The sequence below is a fragment of the Rissa tridactyla genome, chromosome 4 (assembly GCF_028500815.1).
Source record: "Rissa tridactyla isolate bRisTri1 chromosome 4, bRisTri1.patW.cur.20221130, whole genome shotgun sequence".
Lineage (NCBI taxonomy): Eukaryota > Metazoa > Chordata > Aves > Charadriiformes > Laridae > Rissa > Rissa tridactyla.
The window spans coordinates 89,291,772-89,310,700 of NC_071469.1; the positions used below are offsets into that span (position 1 = coordinate 89,291,772).

Here is an 18,929-nt window from a genome sequence, read left to right on the forward strand (position 1 = left end):
CCATGTCATAACACTCAGTGGTAATTGTAAGTCCATGGTGGTTTGGATTCAGGTTTACCGTTAAATGTTAATGTACTTTGATAGTATTGTCTTCCTGATAGCTTTCTGTTGGAAAATCTGTGGCTAGCTTAACTTTGGGCAAATGTTCACTGACGACCATTCAGACTTCGTTGGCAGAAATTTCTTTGACTAATATAATAACCATTTGGTTGTTGAGGTCAAAGCTCTGAAATGGTACGCTTCTCTTGTCCATTCCTCCCCGAGTGGAAAACTCAGTCTACAAAGCTGTGTTTGCAATATTTAAAGTTTTATAGGAACAACCTATTTCCTTTAGAGATAGTAAATAAATTAATAAACTAATCTTGACAGAGGATGTTGCTGCAGAATTATGCACAGGAAAGCTGACTTGACAATGTAATTGAGCTTGAAAACCAAAGCATAATTGCCAGGAGTGGGAGGGAAACCTGCAGCCATTGTGCTGACACAACCTGAAGGTCTACCTTGTCTAAAAGGCTGGAATTATTTTAAAGCAGATTTTGATGTGAATCTGGTAGGGAGCGGGGGAGTCAACCTAGTGTAGTATGCAAAGCTGCTTTGTTGGGAGGGTGTTTTTTCACTGAATGTATAACTCTCAAGTGATATTGTATGAGCCATCTTTATATTGACAGGTAGCATGCTGCATAAATTTTCCCTTTAAGCAGTAGCATTGTGGCTATCTTTATGGCCTGAGACTATAAATAAGGCCAAGAAAATAGGCAGAGGTAATCCAGAAAGCTGTCTGATTTCTCCTGCAGCCTGGGAAGCACTTGTGTTGCCTCTCACCTTCAGATGTGCATCACTAGCTGCTGGCTGGGTAAGTAGCTGGGTTTTTTCCAAAATTGCATCACCTCTGCACACATCTGCATGGTCTGGTGCGTTGTGTTGTGGGAGCCTCTGCCTGGTCTCTTGAAATTGTAGCAGGGAAGGCACGAACCTCTGTTCCTTTGCCCATGTGTGAGCCCTGTGTCAGAGGATACAGGGGAAATAAATGAGTGCATCTTGTTGAGGGCTGAATCATCCAGTTGGAACTGAAAATACTACTGGAGGACTAAGATGGTTTAGTTTTCAAAAAAACAGTGCGAGGGAGCAGTGTGTAATGCATTAGCGTCTGATAAATCAGGCTTCTCTGGAAACGCATCTCTTTGGAGCCGTGTGCATCACAATCCCTGGGGAGAATATTGCAATTCCTTGGAATTTTTCTCCAGCCTTTCAGGAGCCAGCCAGATAAAAGAGTTTGCCAGTTTCACAGCGCCTGATTGTAGGGTTGCTCTTTGTTCTGCATTTCAAAGTGTGTCTGTTGAGATGATGATAACGACACCTTTCATAAGCAGGTGTCCATGCTTCACTTCAGGCACTCTTTATTTAGTTATCTTGAAAAATAACTTGCTAGGCTAATAAATGTTGTATTGGAACAAGAAGTTTGCTAGTTGTGTATGCCAGTTTCATACCAGTTCATTCTCTGTGAGCAGAATGTCTTTATGATTTTAGCTAAATATTTAATTCTTTTTTTTTTAGCCAAAGCATCACCTTAAATACCTCATTGTATCATTTTGCATAGTAAGGGAGCTTATGAAGGTAATTTAGGTTCTGGCTGGTGCTCTGTGTCCTCTCCATTATGCATTTACCAGTCAACTGACACTTTTATCAAATATTTACTCTGATATTTCACTGCAGTTGCCCCTTCGTCTTCCTCCATTCCCTCACCATCTCTCTTCCATGGAGGTATGGCACATACTTCAGTTACCCTCTATTTAAATAGCAACACTCCCTTCCAGTACAAACAGTCAGTCAGTCGTTAAACAATGAGGAAGACCAACAGTGGAGGAGGTTAGGGGTGGGGCCAGGAGTGTGCAAGCACGGTTTTGCAGAGGACTTCCTGCTGAAGAGAAGAAAGGGACACTTTCCGTTTGTGTCAGCGTGTCAGTCTGTAGTGCTGAGAGACACACAAAACCAAGGGGAAATCACTGCTGCAGACACGAGAGCTGGGTCTCATTTAAAATTGCGTAAAGCTGTCCAAATTATTGTTGAAGGTAAGACCGTGAAACAAAACACTGGCACTTAAACGTGTTTTCCCACCTCCTCCTGTAGCAGAAGGTGATTCCAAGTTGCTGTGACTCATCCTCAGGAGGTCCCTTTTTTTTTTTTTGCCTGACATCATCAAGAGTTTAGTGAGACTATCCTTAACAGAATATCTATAGCTTTTTTGAAGGCTGTGCTACACGTCCTTTCTCTTACATAATGTACAGCACAGGGCTGTAGTAATACTTGGCTGGGAACTCAAGACCTGATCGTTTTTTCTCCAGAAAAGATCAGAATAGGGCATTCCCTGTTGGGAATTCAGAAGTGTAGTTGGGTTACTGCAGTTGCTGTCCTGTACTTGTTCATCAGATTGAGATTGGATGTGACATCCTGGGAACTGCAGCGTTAAAAATGCATTCAAAAGAAAATGAAAAAAAATTGTTAATGGAAACCATTTGACTACTACGGTGTCTGAGGGTTTCATGGCTCTACAGGTAAAAGGCATGGACGTGATAGTGTTGGAGAAGGCTTGTTTAAATGAAGAACAAGAACTTAATATATTAACATATTACTATAGTTATGCTATGTTTAGTTTTGCAACAATTTAATTTCTAGATCTTGTAAATAAAATGTAGTAAGAAATGAACTGGGATGTACATTAGGAACGTGGTGAGAACTGTCAGGATTGTGGAGTCCGTGAGTCAAATTTTACCTTTCTAATGGGACATGGGAGTCTGGATAGCTCAGCTTCTTACCCATTCAGTATTTTGTACTTGCATAACCTTTCTGGTTAGACTTCACATGCCCAGGTGATGGAGGGGAATGTATTGCTTTCCTTGCAGCTGCCTTCAGCCTTTTCAGTTTATAAAACCATAAAATTTTCCATGGGAGGTGCAGATCCTCGCACAGCGGATGTGACCCTACTGATAACGAATGCCGTTTCCTTCTTCACCTTTTGTTGACCTACTAGAGATAATGAACCACAGGGCGTTGGAGATCTGTAGACCAGAAGTAAAAATCACTGTAAGTGCAAGGACAATATGCAATAGAAACATGCTATTGCCATTACCTAAACCAGTTCTGAAAACACAACTGAACAGAGATCTCCTTTTTGTAGTACGTTAGTTTGGCCACGTTTCCAGTTATTCAACAGACTGATTATTTTCCAGGTGCCAGCCTTGTATTTGAAATCAGCTGATGATCTTTCATTTCCAGCTCTCAGGGATGCCCCTGGTTAAAGTAGTCATTAAAGGGCGGCATTTGAGTTTAGCATACGTTGTGTCTGGCTTGGTCTGAAATCCTTACACCCGACCATTCCTCCTCTCTCTGGCTTATCAGCATCTGGTACGTTTCATGGTGTGTGACACGACTGATTTATTGACAGAGAATTGAAAATAAGAGAGCAGCCTTGACTCAAGAATGGTTTGGGGATGCGGTTTTGTTTTCTGTCACATCATGGTTGCTATGGTGATTTAGCAAAGATCTGTTTAGCAGTCACTGGATGTTGCATGTTCTGGGTAAAAGTTAGGGATTTTCCAATATTCCTCTAACAGTTGTTCTACAGAAGTATGTGTGCGTATAGTCTTCTGCAATAAGTCGCTGCTACTCTTGCTGCTTCTGTAAGAAGGTGTGTACCTGCTGTATTTTGGCTTGTGGTGTCCCTCCCTTCCTGAAGTAATTTCAAGGGAGGTGGATAAACAGTCTACCCGTCTCGTCAGAGTTATTGACTGTTTCCTCCGCAGAAGGGATGCCATGGAATGCAGTGATAAATGCCAAGGGATGGAGAACATGAACCTGCTAAGGAATGGTCCTTCCTATGAATCGGTTATGCAGTTTTGGAGGAGGAGGAGGGTGTGTTTGGAGCTGATTCACATGGTTGGAGTCAGGGAGTCTGGGATCTTTTCCCACATCTCTCAGGCTTTTCATTTCACCAAAAGCATGATCAAGAGCATGATGCAGCTACCACCGTAACTGAGATTTTCTTCTTTTAGGTTGGTAAGCGAGGGATGGTGATTCTTCTGCTCAGGTTCCCTGTGTTCATTGGGAGGGGTTGAAGGCTGCAATGCAGGCTTGGAGAATTGCCGCTCCAAGCGGAGGTGCTTGCTCCACCTGGCAGGCAAGTTGGGTCAGCGTCTGTGAGTGTCACTGGGTCTGGCAGGTTGCATCAAACACAGCTCCCTCCCCTTCCAGACTCCCATCACTGGCCTGGGAGCAGCTTTCCTGCCTGTGGGTGGTGATCTGGCGGTTTGGACACCTTCTCGGTGGCAAGGGGTGGTCAGCCTCCAGCTCAGCAGTGTGGTAGGTGCACCTTGCAGCACATTCTCATCCCTGTTAGTAGATGTTTGAAAGCAGCAGACAAGGTTTCTTATACTTGACCTCAGAGAGTGCTTTTTGGACACCAGCACCACAACCAATTAAACCTTTAGTACTGCTGGAAGCCCCAGTGGAGTTCCCTTTGTCATGCCAAGCTTGCCAGAGGGAAAGGGTTTGATTTCTTATGGGCTGCTTAGATAGGGTCATCTTGATGATGGGCGTCTTCAGAAAGTCTTTTCGATATGTGTCTTGTCTTACTCACAGAAATTCAAATAGTTCTGTTGGTAAAATAAACTGAACACTCATAAGCGATCCTTCAGCTGGGTTTGACTGTAAAAGAGAAAGATCTTGTTTTAAAAAAAACAAAATTCTATATGCTTTTCAGCTAACATAATTAATAATTTTTTCCTGCTTATTTGACTCTACTGTCGTGGTACATATCCCATAATATGACCTTATTTTCCCTTCTTAATAACAAACTTCTGTTCTGTGCTTTAAACTTATTTCAGATCTGAATTAATTTGAAGTTCTTTCCTCTGCTGGTATTTGCTGCACAGTTTTCACAGCTTTTGTAGCTCATATGTCTTAATGTTGAGACCAGCTTTTTCTTGCCAACTCTTTGATGAACAGTTTTGGCCAGTCCGTTTTCTATAGCTCCTCGGGACCGATGCTTCAGCCCCATTGCAGATTGGAAGGGTTTTTTCCTGCCCAGTCTGGGGTGGTCTGTTTCTTACTGGCAGCTCTTACATTTTTATCAGTTTTGTAAGGTTAATTAATGCAACAGCCCCCAGTCCCTGTTGTCTTAAATATTTAGAGGAGAGAAAGATATTTATGCACATTTTTGCTGCAAAGCTAGATTTAGGTGAATTCCTGACTTAGATTCCCAGCTGGTGTAAATCAGCGAAGTTCCACTGAAGTCTTTTGGATAATCAGCTCGACTGAGGATCCGGCCTTTCTTAACTGAATCATGTCTGAAGTTGACACTGAAGTTGAGCTACTTTGCACTGAGCATGTGACAGTTGATGCTGTATTTTTGTGTAGAGAAATATGGGATATATTTCTACTGTCTTTTATCTTTGTGTAGCTGTAAAGAAAGACAGGTGTCTGTGTGTACATCTATACACACACACATAGATGTTTATACACGCAGTCACCCCCACACAAATAAATGTGGTAGGAAAACCCCTCCCTTTTTTCCTATCATTAATTCTGCAGAAATACACTCTAGGCTTCAGCTGGCATGGGTGGGTGGAGCCTCACAGAAACAAATTTTGAGACAGTGGCCCAAATGTTCAATGTTTCAAAAAAGCTCCAAAACCAACCAACCAAAACCCCACTGAGCATGCTACCAAACTTGGAGACAACTGGAAACAAAGCAGCTCCAAGCAGAAATAATTTAGATTCTCCCCACTGAGAGGTCCCTTCCCCACAGGGCCCTGGATTAAGCACCCTTTTCACCTGTGTTAGACCTACTCCTGATGCACAGCGCAAGTGACGTCTCTTCTTATGGCCCAACATGTGAAACCTCCTACTTACCGGGAGGAGTAGGAAGGGAATGGTGATGATGGAGATGCTGGAGATCTAGGAAGTGTGACGAATTAGATGAGAATGTTGTTCCAAGGGAGCTCAGAAATTCCTTTGTGCAGCTTTGGGGCAGAGTCGGGTGTCTCCCTGCTGTTAGACTTTCTGTCTGTTTTCTTATCACGTTAATCTCTGTCAGATTAACGTTGATTTTAAACTCTTTCAAGTCATTATGACAAGTGAGTATGGCAGTAAATTCTTCCATATCAAGAGTGAGACAAATTGTACTGCGCTGCATATTATGGCGTAGTACTACTAATTGCTTAACTTGATAAATGTCTTCTGATAGGTTATATACTTAATGAACAAAGATGTTAATTGCTCTTATCTGAAATAGCTACATTTGCAGGGGCGGTCTCTGGAGCCATGAATGTCTCCTAACAGAGATTTATTTCAAATCATCCATTGTTTTCAGCAGTTTCAGGGTCCATTACCCTTCAGTGTGCCGACTGAATAGTCTCCACCCCCATCAAAGTTTTGAGAGCAATCAACTCTTCCTACATGTTATTCAGCAGCACCGAATCTTATTTGGGTATGGAAAACTTAATACAGTATGCTCATCATCCTGGGCTACAGCAGCATGGCTCATTCTTAAGAGCAGCCAAGAGAAATATGCACCTCCTGGTGGAAGAGCAAGGGTCTGGAATAGCCCCGTTTCTCCCTACCATCTGGAGTATTTAATTGGGAAAATTATTCTTCATTGTTGTTGTGTTGGTAGGAGTTGCCAGTCTAAATATGTTTTAATGCAAATAACCATCCCTATTTGTAGAATTCATCTTTTCTAGACGCCTTCTTTGGAAAATACACAGCTGAAGATTTAGTACATTATTATATGAGTAAGTGCATACAAGCCTCATATTAACAATGGACGTCATGTTTATTCTTTCCCTTTTAGAATTTCCCATGGAAACAAGTGGGCAGATTTTTGCATTATTGAGTAGTCTGCTGCTGTCGACTTTTCCCAGAAACGCTACATGAGCCTACATGTTCTTCCAGTTTTGGGAGCACTGGATTCCCCTAAGATTTGATTTGTAGTAGGTTTTGGTGTGTGGCTATTCTGGTACAAAGTTGTTTCAAAGCTGTATGATTAATAAATCTTAATGGAACTGAAAAAAGACACAGTTCTCACTGAGGTTAAAACATACCTGATTTCCCAATGGAGAAATTGCATGTTTCGTTAGGAGGCTAAAGGCTAATGTGAAGAGAAAAATGTTTCCTTGACTTAGATTTTTTTTTTTTTTTAATAAATTTCATTTGCATTTGTGAGTCTCTTACAGGTTTTCAGAAAATGTTCAACAGCAAACAGCCAGAAGTTAAAAATGTAACTGTAAATCTATAAGCTGACATATGTAGATTTCCTGGCCAAAGTTTCCTAAGTCAGGATTAATTTTGTAGAGTGAATGAGAAAAGTGCATTATCTTGCTTTGTTTGATAGATTTCAGACTTTGACAAGAAATATAAATCTCCTTTCAAAAATTACAGTTATAAAACTAAAAATTATTATTTTCTTAAATAAAGGCATTTTCAGCTGAACTTGATGTATTGCTGCTCAAAGATGCTGTGGCTTTAGACTGTCTCATACCAATAATTAGACTGAAATATTCAGGTCCTTATGGCTCACTCCTTCCCCATGATATGCTGCCCCCCAAGTTATGTTAACATACTGGTTTCTGTTTCACGTTAGAAATGGGGCCGAGGGAGCTAAAAAGTAACCTGGCAAAAGCTGGACGGGTTCTCTGACCTGCCTGGCGCCACAGCCAGACAAATATTTGTATGGGCAGAGGCAAAGTGGGTGGATGGAGGTGGGAATGCTGCTTAAGACGAGTATTGATGCCAGATGCTTCGTGGTGAGCCACTGGGGAACGGTGTCATTTTAGGTATTTTCAAATCTCTGAATCCACATTTCTGGTCTTGCGTGTTGTTCTAATTTGAATTTCCCATGGAGTGACCTGGGGGTGAGGATGGAGCTTCTGGGGTGTGTGTGTGCAAGCAGGACCAGCTGGAACATGAGAACGTGAACGCTTGCACTGCTTATTTATCGACCACAGTGATTCACCGTGATCGACGTTCGCATACCTGAATGTCAAAATAGCCCGTGTTTTAAGAGGAACCAGTGACTCAGGCTGTGGTTTTACCTCAGGCCATTTCCTGATAAATGACTGAACTGTGCTCGGTCTTGTGAAAACACAGCCGGGGAACACCGCTCTGTCCTCGCATCTGTGTGTGTGCAGGGATTAGGGAAAGGACACTTTGTGTGGGGCTGACCTTCACCTCATCAGTGCCATGGTCTCTCGGTGAGGAGCACCGTAGCCGCCTGAGCTCTGGGAAGCCTCGGATCCGAGAACAGCCCTGTTTCGGTGCTTCTTCAGCGCGTTCCTGCACAGCCATGGTGTGGGAGTGTGGTCTTCGGTGTTTGACAGCATCTAGAAGCACAGTTTCAGGGAGCTCTGCACAGCCATAAATCACTTTGCTTTAGACTCTTTCGATTGCAAAACAGAGGAGAAGCTGCCTATAGCTGGGGTTTTCAGAACTGAAAATATTTCACTTCCTGCAATATGGTGTTTTTAATGAAAAGAGAAACAATGCATATAATGTTGCATATAGGGATTAAAGTAGATTTGGGCTATTCATTTTTTGAGCAAGATAGCAAACAACTGTAGTAAAGGTACAATGCGTGAGGTATGGCTGGACAGAAGGTATGGAAGTGGGATCATATGAGTGCTCTGTAAAGTACCTCATTGGCATAATGCTTTCGTTTGGAGAGTTAACCATCTGTGTAATTCCATGCTATGGTTTAGATAGTCTTCCCACCCTTTGCAGACTGTAGAACTCTGTGTTCCTCCGTTCTCCTTAATGAACAAGACTGTCCTATGGGAAGAAGTTATGCCTGAAATGAAATCATTTGTGTATGGCTGCAGAGCTGTGATTGAACTGCATCAGTTACCTTTAATGCTGTTTAAATGGACAGTTTAAGGTATAGAAGAAACTTCTCTTGGGAACAGATTCTGTGAGAATTCTTCAAATCCTCTTTGAAGTTAATGGAGGGTATTAAGGGCAGTCAGCACCTTCTTAGGAGAGCAATTTAAATTGCTTTGATTAATTTCATTTTATATTTGCCTCGGCTGGTTCTGGATTTCTCCCTTCTCCTGTCTTTCAGAGCATGTTTTTGATAACTTTGCCTCCTGAGCATGCTAGATTTTATGCTGGCTGTTTTCATATTTTTCCCTGAGTGTTGTAATGCTGATTACCGAAGGATCTTGGGCCTTTGGCTTCCTGTGAGAACGAGATAATTACTCTCCAGTAGGCAACGCATGACGTAGAGTATCAGCATTAAGCCACTGGGATTCCAGTCACTAGTGTAGAACAATATTGTGGGTAAATGAATAAGCAGAAGTTTATCATACTTCCTGCATAACAAGGTTTTCGTTAAAGAGACAGCAAAAATTGTTTTCGGCGAGAGCTAGTGTAAAATGAGTGCTGCTGCAACAAATATTACTGAAAAATATATTAAAGTTCAGTTCCGTGGCTTGCTGGGTTTTTCTTGCTGAAAAAGCAACTGAGTTTTTGTAGCAGCAGAGGTGGATGACAGGGCCATTGTTACAATTTGGCAGATGACGTTTATGGCCTTATGAACATGTATGAAGTGTATAACTTCAAAGTAGCATTTCCAGATCCACCACCTACTTAACTTATGGAAGAAAGTTGTACCAATAAGAAGTAGAGACGTTCCAAATGCAATTTGCTTATTTCACACTCGCCCCCAGGAATCCTGTGTTGTGATTTTAAGAGTTGGCCCTGTTTGACCCTGAAATAGATGTGGTTTCTCCCTTGCCTTCTTTATTTCGAGACTGTCTGTTAAAAATAACTTATATATTGTCACAGTGGGAGTAAGTTTTTGAGGAGTTTAAGTTACGTGTAAGCCAGTAATAGAAAATAATTCATAAATGTAATGAGCTCTATTCTCTTGCAAGACGTGGCTAACCCAAGGGTTTATCCACATGGTGGGATTAATCAGCATTTTTATACGAGAACAGTTTCTCTGCCATAGCAGTACTGATCAGTTTGCTTACGCTATAGCAAAGCAAAATAAGTGACGTCTTTGAGGACCTCTGTGAAGTACTCAAATTACTTTAACAACGTGAAGACTTGCATAAAGTACAGTGTATGTACTCATACTCGATAGGTACATGGCTATATCTCTGTGTGTTTGCTTACGTTTAGCACATAATTTTACGTGTGCTTGCGTATATACATTTATATTTCAGCTTGTTTCAGAGATAATTGTACTTCTGTAATGCTGAAGAATTATGGGCATACTAATAAGGAGTTTCATGTTTTAAGTTTGTTTCCTCACTACAATCAATTTATGTTGTACATGTAATTGCAAAGCACAGTTACTTATTTATGTTTTAATTGTGACTTTTACTTTAAACTGGGCATCAGCAGTCTGTGCAGGAAACCAGTACTTATGCATAGGCTGAGATGAGTAGGTTGGTTGCTCTGCTTTTGCTTGAGTCTAAAAGCTGAGGGCTGAATCTTTGGAGCCCAAGAACCACTGACAAATGTAGCAGTCTGGATTTTGATGATGTGCTTGATCGACTTTGCCGCCAGGGAGAACAAGAATGCATGGAATGAAACTACCTGAATACACTGCTGTTCTGTCTGTATCGTTGAATTGCTGCTTCATGCACTGACAGGATGTGCATGGCCAGACCCCTTCATAGCTCAGTTCAACTTGAAATTAGGTTCCATTGATTTTTGGGTCCAGAACAAATGTAGTTTGGCATTTTTGTATTTCAGGCACCTAGGTCTGGCCTGGTTTTGTTTTTGTGTAAGTTGTCTTAACGCTTGAACAATTTGGATGAAGGCGGCTGGATGGATCTCTCTGTTGAGATAGGAAATTTGGCCTTTGTAGGAATTTTGCTTTCCTATTAGATATTTTGTAGGTATTTTCAACACCAAGAGCAATTTTGATAGTGCTGTTCTTACGTTGAAATTGTGAAACTTCTGATGACTAAGTAAACATTTTTTTCCTCTCCTTTGTTTTCTTGCAGCCAACTGGGTACATGGAAAACTCCATTTCCTACAGTGCTATTGAAGATGTTCAACTGCTCTCCTGGGAGAATGCCCCCAAGTACTGTTTACAGCTCACAATCCCAGGGGGTACTGTCTTACTGCAGGTACAGTAAACACAGAAGTGCGACTTTCTTTCTCTCTTACTATGAATCTCCTTTGACTTCTGTTTGCTATGCATGAAATCTTAATTAGATGGACTCAGAAAAGGCAGAGAACACAGTGCTGTCAAATTATCTAACCACCAGAAAATTTGCTCAGGGTGATAGCTCTGAAACTCTTCATGTTGTTCACAGTCCGAATGGAAATTTTGGGCCACAGTGATTAAATCTTCTTGCTGATTTTGGGCATCAAAATACTGCTCTCTGGAATGGCGTATTGTTGCACAATTGTATTTTTACATATGGGTCTGGTATTTTTACATATACAGGTCTTATTCCTGCATAAAACAAGTAAAAATTTCATCCTTCAATTCATATAGGAAACCCATAACTTGCACTGGAACTGACGTATATCTTTCTTTTTAAAAGGTATTTGATCTTCACTGAAAGATTTCAGTGTATTTGTATGGGTATCTACATATGCTAGTTCTCTAAGTGTTGTTTTCAAACAGAAGACACTGTGTTTGTGTTATTCCACATTTCTTCATCCACTTGTGAGGCTTTGTAGGACTCCTTAGGTCATTCCAAGTTTTAGTGACAGAAAAGCACTCCACAGCACTGAGCTTCAGAACTGCTTTAGAAAAGCAGCTGAAAAGCCAGCTGCTTGGCCCCCAAAGAACTTTGAACAGTCATAACTTGAAAAAGACTGAATTGACTCCAACTTAACTCTTACCATAGTTCTCAACATTGTTTCAAAGGCAATTAGTTACCTCTTACCTTTTGGGAATCAATTTTATAGTTGAATATACAGCTGTGACTATTGTGTATATGCATTTCATGCAGGTAGGACTGTAAACAGACCGAGTGAGCAATTTCTGCAGGAAATGTGAAGAAAAGATCAGTTTAAACTGTGGATAACTCATGAAAAATTAAAAAGGATATCTTTTCTTGAACATGTATGAACAGCTTAAAAGAATTGATCATAATAGAGTTTGTGTGTTTGAGTGTACACACGCACACACTTAACTGTACCACTTCTGCACAAAGTGTAGTCCAATAGATAAAAAGATGGGAACATACTGAATGATACACTAATGACTGTGATGACAATGTCTGCTGGATCATTTGTCCATGAGAATCATGGACACAGTGCACTGATCCATGCTGCGGAGTCCAGCATTTAGAATGGAATAGACTGTTTCAGTTGAAAGGGCCCTACAGTGATAACCGCCTGACCGATTCAGGGCTGACCAGAAGTTAAAGCGTGGTGTTAAGGGCATTGTCCAAATGCCTTTTAAACACTGACAGGCTTGGGGCATCAACCACCTCTTTAGGAAGACTGTTCCAGCGTTTGACTACCCTCTTGGTAAAGAAATGCTTTCTAACGTTCAGTCTAAACCTCTCCTGGCGCAGCTATGAACCATTCCCATGCATCCTCTCACTGGATACGAGGGAGAAGAGCTCAGCACCTCCCTCTCCACTTCCCCTCCTTAGGAAGCTGTAGAGAGCAATGAGGTCACCCCTCAGCCTCCTTTCCTCCAAACTAGACAAACCTGAAGTCCTTAGCTGCTCCTCATAGGACGTTCCTTCCAGAAGGAATTTCGTTATTTCTTGGTGGTGAATTGTTTACTGAAGCCCCTGTGGGGCCACAAAGTATGTGGCACTATCTGTATCCAGGGCGGGTTTAATCAAAGCTCTCCTGAGACAGTTCTACCTGCAGATGATGAGAAAAATACCCCAAGTGCTGTCATTCAGTAACCCAAGGCTAGATGCCGAGCTGCCCGAGTTTTCCATACTATAGACTTTTGTAGAGATGTGGAACAGCAAAGTTGACTCTGAGTTGGGAAGCCAGTATGACTAACACTGGGATTGCTAATATTAGGTCCGGCTAGGTCCAGCTCTCGTTTGCCTTCATTTCAGACAGGCTGATGAGTCTGGCCGTCTGCAGAGTTGTTTACCAGCAGCACAGAGAACACAGCACTTGACTTCAGCCCTTCACATGGTTTCTGTGCTTCGGGTTTGGGATGGTTTTGGAATGTCATAAAAATATAATGAGGTTTTGATGATTTTCAACATAGCAAATACACTTCCACTCTGAAACGGTTAGAGGTGTACACAGAAACATTCATGGCCCCATCCTTTGTGGAGTATATTTCTGGAGCTCCCTTTTATTTACTTCACTGGTGTAACCCTGGGGGTTTGCAGCCCTGTAAAGGGGGGCTGCAGCTGTTCCCCCCTTCTAATCTGAAAACGACGCAGCTAAGTAAGTTTGGGATGACCTGAGAACATCTAACTTTGTGGGCTCTCCTGGTGCAGAGGTGACGTTTGAAGCACAGGCCTGTGTCCCATTGCACACAGCATATGTACGTGCCTGTACTCGGTGCCTAGCAAATTTCTGTGGCTCAAATTGACTTACTGATTTTAGGCGTTACCGGGGAGCGGAGGGAGTCTGAATTTCAGACAGGCTGCTGCAAGTCCACCCAAGTCCTGATTCTGTGGTTTGAAAAGCCTCTACTGTGCGTGACACTGGGGAAGGCAGGAGGATGAGCCACGGTTTCCCAACAGCTAGATTAGGGTCCTCATTCTTGATGAAACCTTCCTTGCCTAATCCGTTAATTGAATTAATTAGAAAAAAACCCTCATTTGTCAAGTTGGCTGTTTTTGATTTTTTTCTTGTGATAATTTTGACTCTGCTTTTCCTTAAATTACCTTAATAGTACTAGCATTTATGTTTATATCTGTTTCAACAGCTAGAACAGTTGCATCTGCCTTCCCAAATTCTGTTTCTGTGTCTTTAGTCTATGGTTTATGGTAGCTGCCTTTATGGGCCTGCTTAATGGGAAACAAGATAAAGTTTGAACCCAAAGCTGCCTGCTGAGTTTAAAGGAAATTGGTAGGGTGTGCAGGCTTTAATCTGCAGCAGCTTGACATTTATTTCTTTAAAAAAAACCCCAACAAACCAAACACACAAATAATTACGTTTGTGAGAAAGTAACATCTTAGGGTAGATGCTTTGGTATTTTCTTCGAAAAGATCGGTGTCTCCATGTAACCTCGTAGGAACTGATAAAGAAGTGGAGGGAGCTGGGCTTCTGTTGTGTTTATTGCTGACTGGCTGAGCAGACTGGGTCAGATTACATTATAAGTCTATGGGAATTTCAACATAATTGAAAATACAAACTTTAAAAATGTTTTTAGTATGACTTGGTCCTTGGTAGTGCCTCGGTTCATCAAATGTGGCCAGATCGGTGGGAGTATAAAAATAGATTTCCCTTATACAGCTGTAATGTGTATTTACAAATCCAAAACAGTACCAAAAGCTATGTTTAGTATATTTAAGAAATCAAGATGAAAAACTGGGTTTATCTAGTAGGTTTAGCAGCAATTCTCTGGTGTATGTGACAAAGAGTCTAAGAATCCAAAAGACGTGTTCACTGAGGTGCTGGGAAGCAGAGATGCTGAGAAATCAGCCCTTGCATACTTCAGCTATTTCCAGATTTCCAAGAGACTTCAATACATTTATGGGAAATTGGGACTTAATGATCTTTTAGAAAATCATTCTGCCCTGCTAGTCTGAGCAGCAGCATGCTCTGATGGAATGTCCAACTCTGGTATCAGGAAGTGTATGACAGTGGAACAAGTAAAACTAGTCCAAAACATGTTCCCAGTGCACTTTTGGTTAAATCTGTTTGTTTTGTTTTTGTTTTTGTTTTTTTTTCCCCCAAAGACTTGATCTAACTGAGGTTTATATATAGAAGAATGTTTAAATGAACTTCTTTGACTACCTCCCCTGTTTCATCTAATATTTCTGATTAATTTAAATTTTATATTTTTATATGTGTTTTTGCACATACTGTATTGTGAATTCTTTAATACTATGGGATGCTATTGACATGGTTTGGCGTAAAATGAAGCATTTTAGTAGTTCTGAATCACAAGCTTTCCTGATTTTTCATTTTGCAGAAATATTTTTAAATTCCAACTTCTGCTTCACTTGATTTGAAGCAGAAGCAAATTTCGGACAACTGGCGTTTTCCGCAGATGCAAATTAATTTCCGGCAGTCCTTGTGGGAGGATGTCAGCATGGGGCGTTAGAGCGTCCTTCGTGTATTTGTCTGTTAGGCATGACAAATGCCACCAGAGAGTCCCAGTCCATGTTCAAGTTCTCAGTCCCCGGTCTGCTGTCACCAAGGTCTATTTCTGGCTCATTACTGCACAGTAATGAGTCAGAGAAGGAAGAGTGCCATTACCTTTCCTTACATCATCCTGATGTCCTCCCATAGCAATACTGACCCATCCCAACCTATTTTAACGCATGAAATCTGACAAGCAGCGCCGGAGGTGATGCAGTTCCTCTTAGGAAATCGGATCACAGTAACAGGAGGTGTCTACCTGGGTTTCAGAGGAGGATTTGGTTCTCAGGCGATGAATGGCTTAATCTGGGCTGGGATCACATCGAAAAGTCCTCTTCGTGCCTGTGCTTCCCACTCAGTGTTTGTTGTATAAGCACAACTGTCTGAGCACAGGTGTGTTTCACCACCCGATGTTTGGGGATTCTCATCGTCCCTTCTGGGAGCCATGGGCAGTCGGTTTTCTAGACATGCTGGAGACTCGTGTTTTCTTTCCTCCTGACAAACAATGTGGTCCCTGGTCTTTCTGATGAGCAGCAGTCAGCTCTCACAGATGATTATTATTCTTTCCTACAGTTGGGATAGCAGGTATGAAAGAAGGTGTTGCCAAAGCTGGCTCATAGGCCACAAGTTCTTTAGGCCATGAAATAGGGGCTAAATTTAGCCTTTGAAGGAGTGTGAGCTCTTTACTGTCAGTAATTGCTGGGCTAAACTTCTGCTCTTCTGCTTTCCGCTTGTAAAGCACAATGTGCGATTATGGTATTGTCGGCATGATTATGAAGAGGATGCTGCTACTGATAGTGAAATAACTGGAATAACCTTCTGAAAGAGGTTGAAAAAAACTTAAGAGTATAATTTCACAAGCTGCTTAGCACGAAATGTAGGAAGAGTCCCAAGGAAAAGGCTTTGGTATTTCAGTCATGACAGTACTGCCTGCTTTCCCCTGGTGTCCTTTCTTTCAAATGGGTCCTAAACGCCTTAAAGCTGCCACTTCCACCCCTATCACTAGTGGTGTTTTATTCATTTCTTGGCAATCAAGTGTAGTCAGAAGGAAAAACAAACAGAACAGGAAGCCTTGACAAGCACAACGGTCACACGTCCAGCTCGGTGCTTGAGCACGCTGTTTGTGCCAGGGAGTCCCCACGGTAAATGTTTCCACTGGATTTTTTAGTAACGTTTTATTTTAGTCTCCTTGGAGAAACCTGGCTTTTGTTTTAAGTGCGAGTCCAGCCGGTGTTGCTGCTGTGTAGAGGTCATGCAAGGACCAGAATCCATCAGAGACAGGGAATATTTTCAGGAGGAAACCGGCATTTCTCGCAATTACCAGCAACTCTGTACCTTGAGTTGAGGCAGAACAGTGGCTGGTTTCACTTGCAGGCCTGCCCGTGCCATGGAGGAGCAATGCTGGCATGTGCATCAGCAATGTAAAGGTTTTGTACAGGCTGCAGGGTGCCTGCCATGGGCGTTCGGCTTCTGCAGCCCTGAGCCGCTCTGCTCTGCTCTTCCTCTGGCTGACAATAAATCGGTGCAGAGAAGCCTGCAATATTTTACGGGTCTCAGTAATGAATATCAGCTGGAGGAAAGCATAACAAAACCCCATCCTGCTGACCAGAGAGCAAGCAAGGGAGAGAAAGAGAAATGTAGAATAAAACCAGAAAGAGTGAAAAACTGAGCCTGGATTGTCAAATTCCACTTATTGCCACATCTTTTCAGATGGCACAATCCCCTTAGGAGGGTATGTGTGAAGGATGCTGTTGTAAGGAAAAATCTGGGAACTTTTTTGCTATGCGGACAAGCCTGTGCTTGTATTCTTCTGAGTAACACACATGCCGGTAAAAAGGGATGCCGTAGTGCTAACTTACCGTTAAAGGAGCTTGGTAGCATGGCATGTGTGGAGTGGTGGAAATGACAAATTTTCTGCTGATGCTGGTTGCTGTAGACATATTGGTATCAGTGGAGCCGCGAGTCTTTATAGTAGCTAAAAATCTTCACCATCATTTCTGGAGTGGTCGGTTTCTTGTGGAGTTTCAGGTGTTCTGGTTCTCAGCAGCACGCAGGTTCCTATTTTGTCTCCTCCTTGTCTGGGTGGAAACAACTACAGGGGCTGTAACGCTGGCATGAAACAAGTGTTCAGTTTTCTATTTTTGTGAGCAAAAAGAAAATCTGCTTTTAAAAAGTTCACCGTTTTTTAATGAAAAAGTGTATTCCTACTTGTTGACTAAGCAACGAAGTCGTTGGTGTGCAGAGAAAAATACTTCCCTTTTTGAGCAGAGATGTAAATTTACCCATGTTGACCAAAGCTCTGTATATGGAGGCTTTTAATCTCTTGCACAGTTTTCCTCCTGTGAGCAGTCTTTTTGAAGCTAATGAAATTAATCCTATGAGTAAAGGTGGTACTGCAGCTGATCTTAGGTGGCTTTTCCTCTCTGAACATTTACACCCCAAAAATTAGAATATAAAATCCTTCAGAACACAGTTCCAGCATAATCTCATATTAAAAAAAAAAAACTACTACCTACAGTAAGCATTCTTAAAGTAGATATTCTTCCTCCTCACTGGAATAATAATAAATAAGGTATTCAAACAATTAGTTTGAATCTTCTTGCGCACCTTCTAAGAGTTTTACTGCCACATTTTCCTGTTTTCTAAAGTACTTTTCTACTACGTTTTGGTTATGCAAAAACCTTTATTGTGCAAGAAGCCCCAGTCAGTTGGAGCGTGTGCCACCCACAACCCTGCTAAAGCCATTGCATTTGAGAACAAAATTCTTTGCAGAATTGGGGCCTAAACATACTAAACACACAGGGGGCCCAAATTATTATTTTACATAGGTAGGTTGTAAAATCTCCATTGTACTTCATTCCTGTCTCATTGACTATTTGTAATAACAGCAGGCAAAACTTTTCCAGGTTGAATCTTTTTTTTTAAGTTGGAAAGAAGAACCGGACCCACTGTGTGGGCAAGGCTGAGAGTAAGAAAAACTTTGCCTGTGCGGTCAGAATGCCTAAGGAAAGCCTGTTTTAAAGTCTTTTGTGTCTCATTTTCTCCTCTTTATTGTAGCCTAGAGCTGAATAAATATAGTAGGTTATGCCCCCAGCTGGGGTAAAAAAATGTAGGTGTCAGTGCCCAGGATGTGATGACTTCAGTGCAGAAGTGCTGGGCTCTCGGAATGCACATCGGGCTGGAAAACTGGAAGTGTGTGTGCAAGGCCCCAATAAGTGAATTGTAGTTCCCTCCACTGCTTAACATTTCAGTGCTCATTGCTCCAAACTTCAGAAATCTTATGCACAGTAACCTGTATGTTTGAGTAGGTCAGTACACGCAGAGGTGGCCGTTGGCTGGACAGCTGTTGGGATGAGCACCGACGAGAGCCTGATGGCTCTTCTCTCATTCTGGCATGCTATGATGGTAAAAAAGAGATGTTCCCTGTAGTCCATTTCTCAGTGTAAGCCTGAAAAAGAGGAGGGAGGAACAAGGGATGCTGTGCAAGAGCAAGCCCTTTGTTGTCCTCTGTGAAAGATCCAGTGCTTCCTGCACGTGGCTGTGGTTTCGCAGCTCGCTGGGGTTGGGCAGGCGGAAGGGTGCACTGGGAGGATTAGTCTCTGCTGCCTGGGAGAAGTGGGGAATGCTCGTGTCAGACAGCTCCATCCAGATAACGGTGGTTGGGTTAAATG

At 42.0% G+C, this 18,929-nt stretch overlaps 1 protein-coding gene across 1 annotated transcript in view; it reads left to right on the top strand.

The window, feature by feature from the left end:
- The window catches only part of CMIP (c-Maf inducing protein), a 139,098-nt gene that overhangs the window by 61,291 nt on the left and 58,878 nt on the right, over nt 1-18,929 (top strand). The window contains exon 2 of the mRNA XM_054198054.1: nt 11,007-11,132. Within this exon, the coding sequence (XP_054054029.1) occupies nt 11,007-11,132 (126 nt within the window). The remainder of the gene's footprint in view (nt 1-11,006; nt 11,133-18,929) is intronic.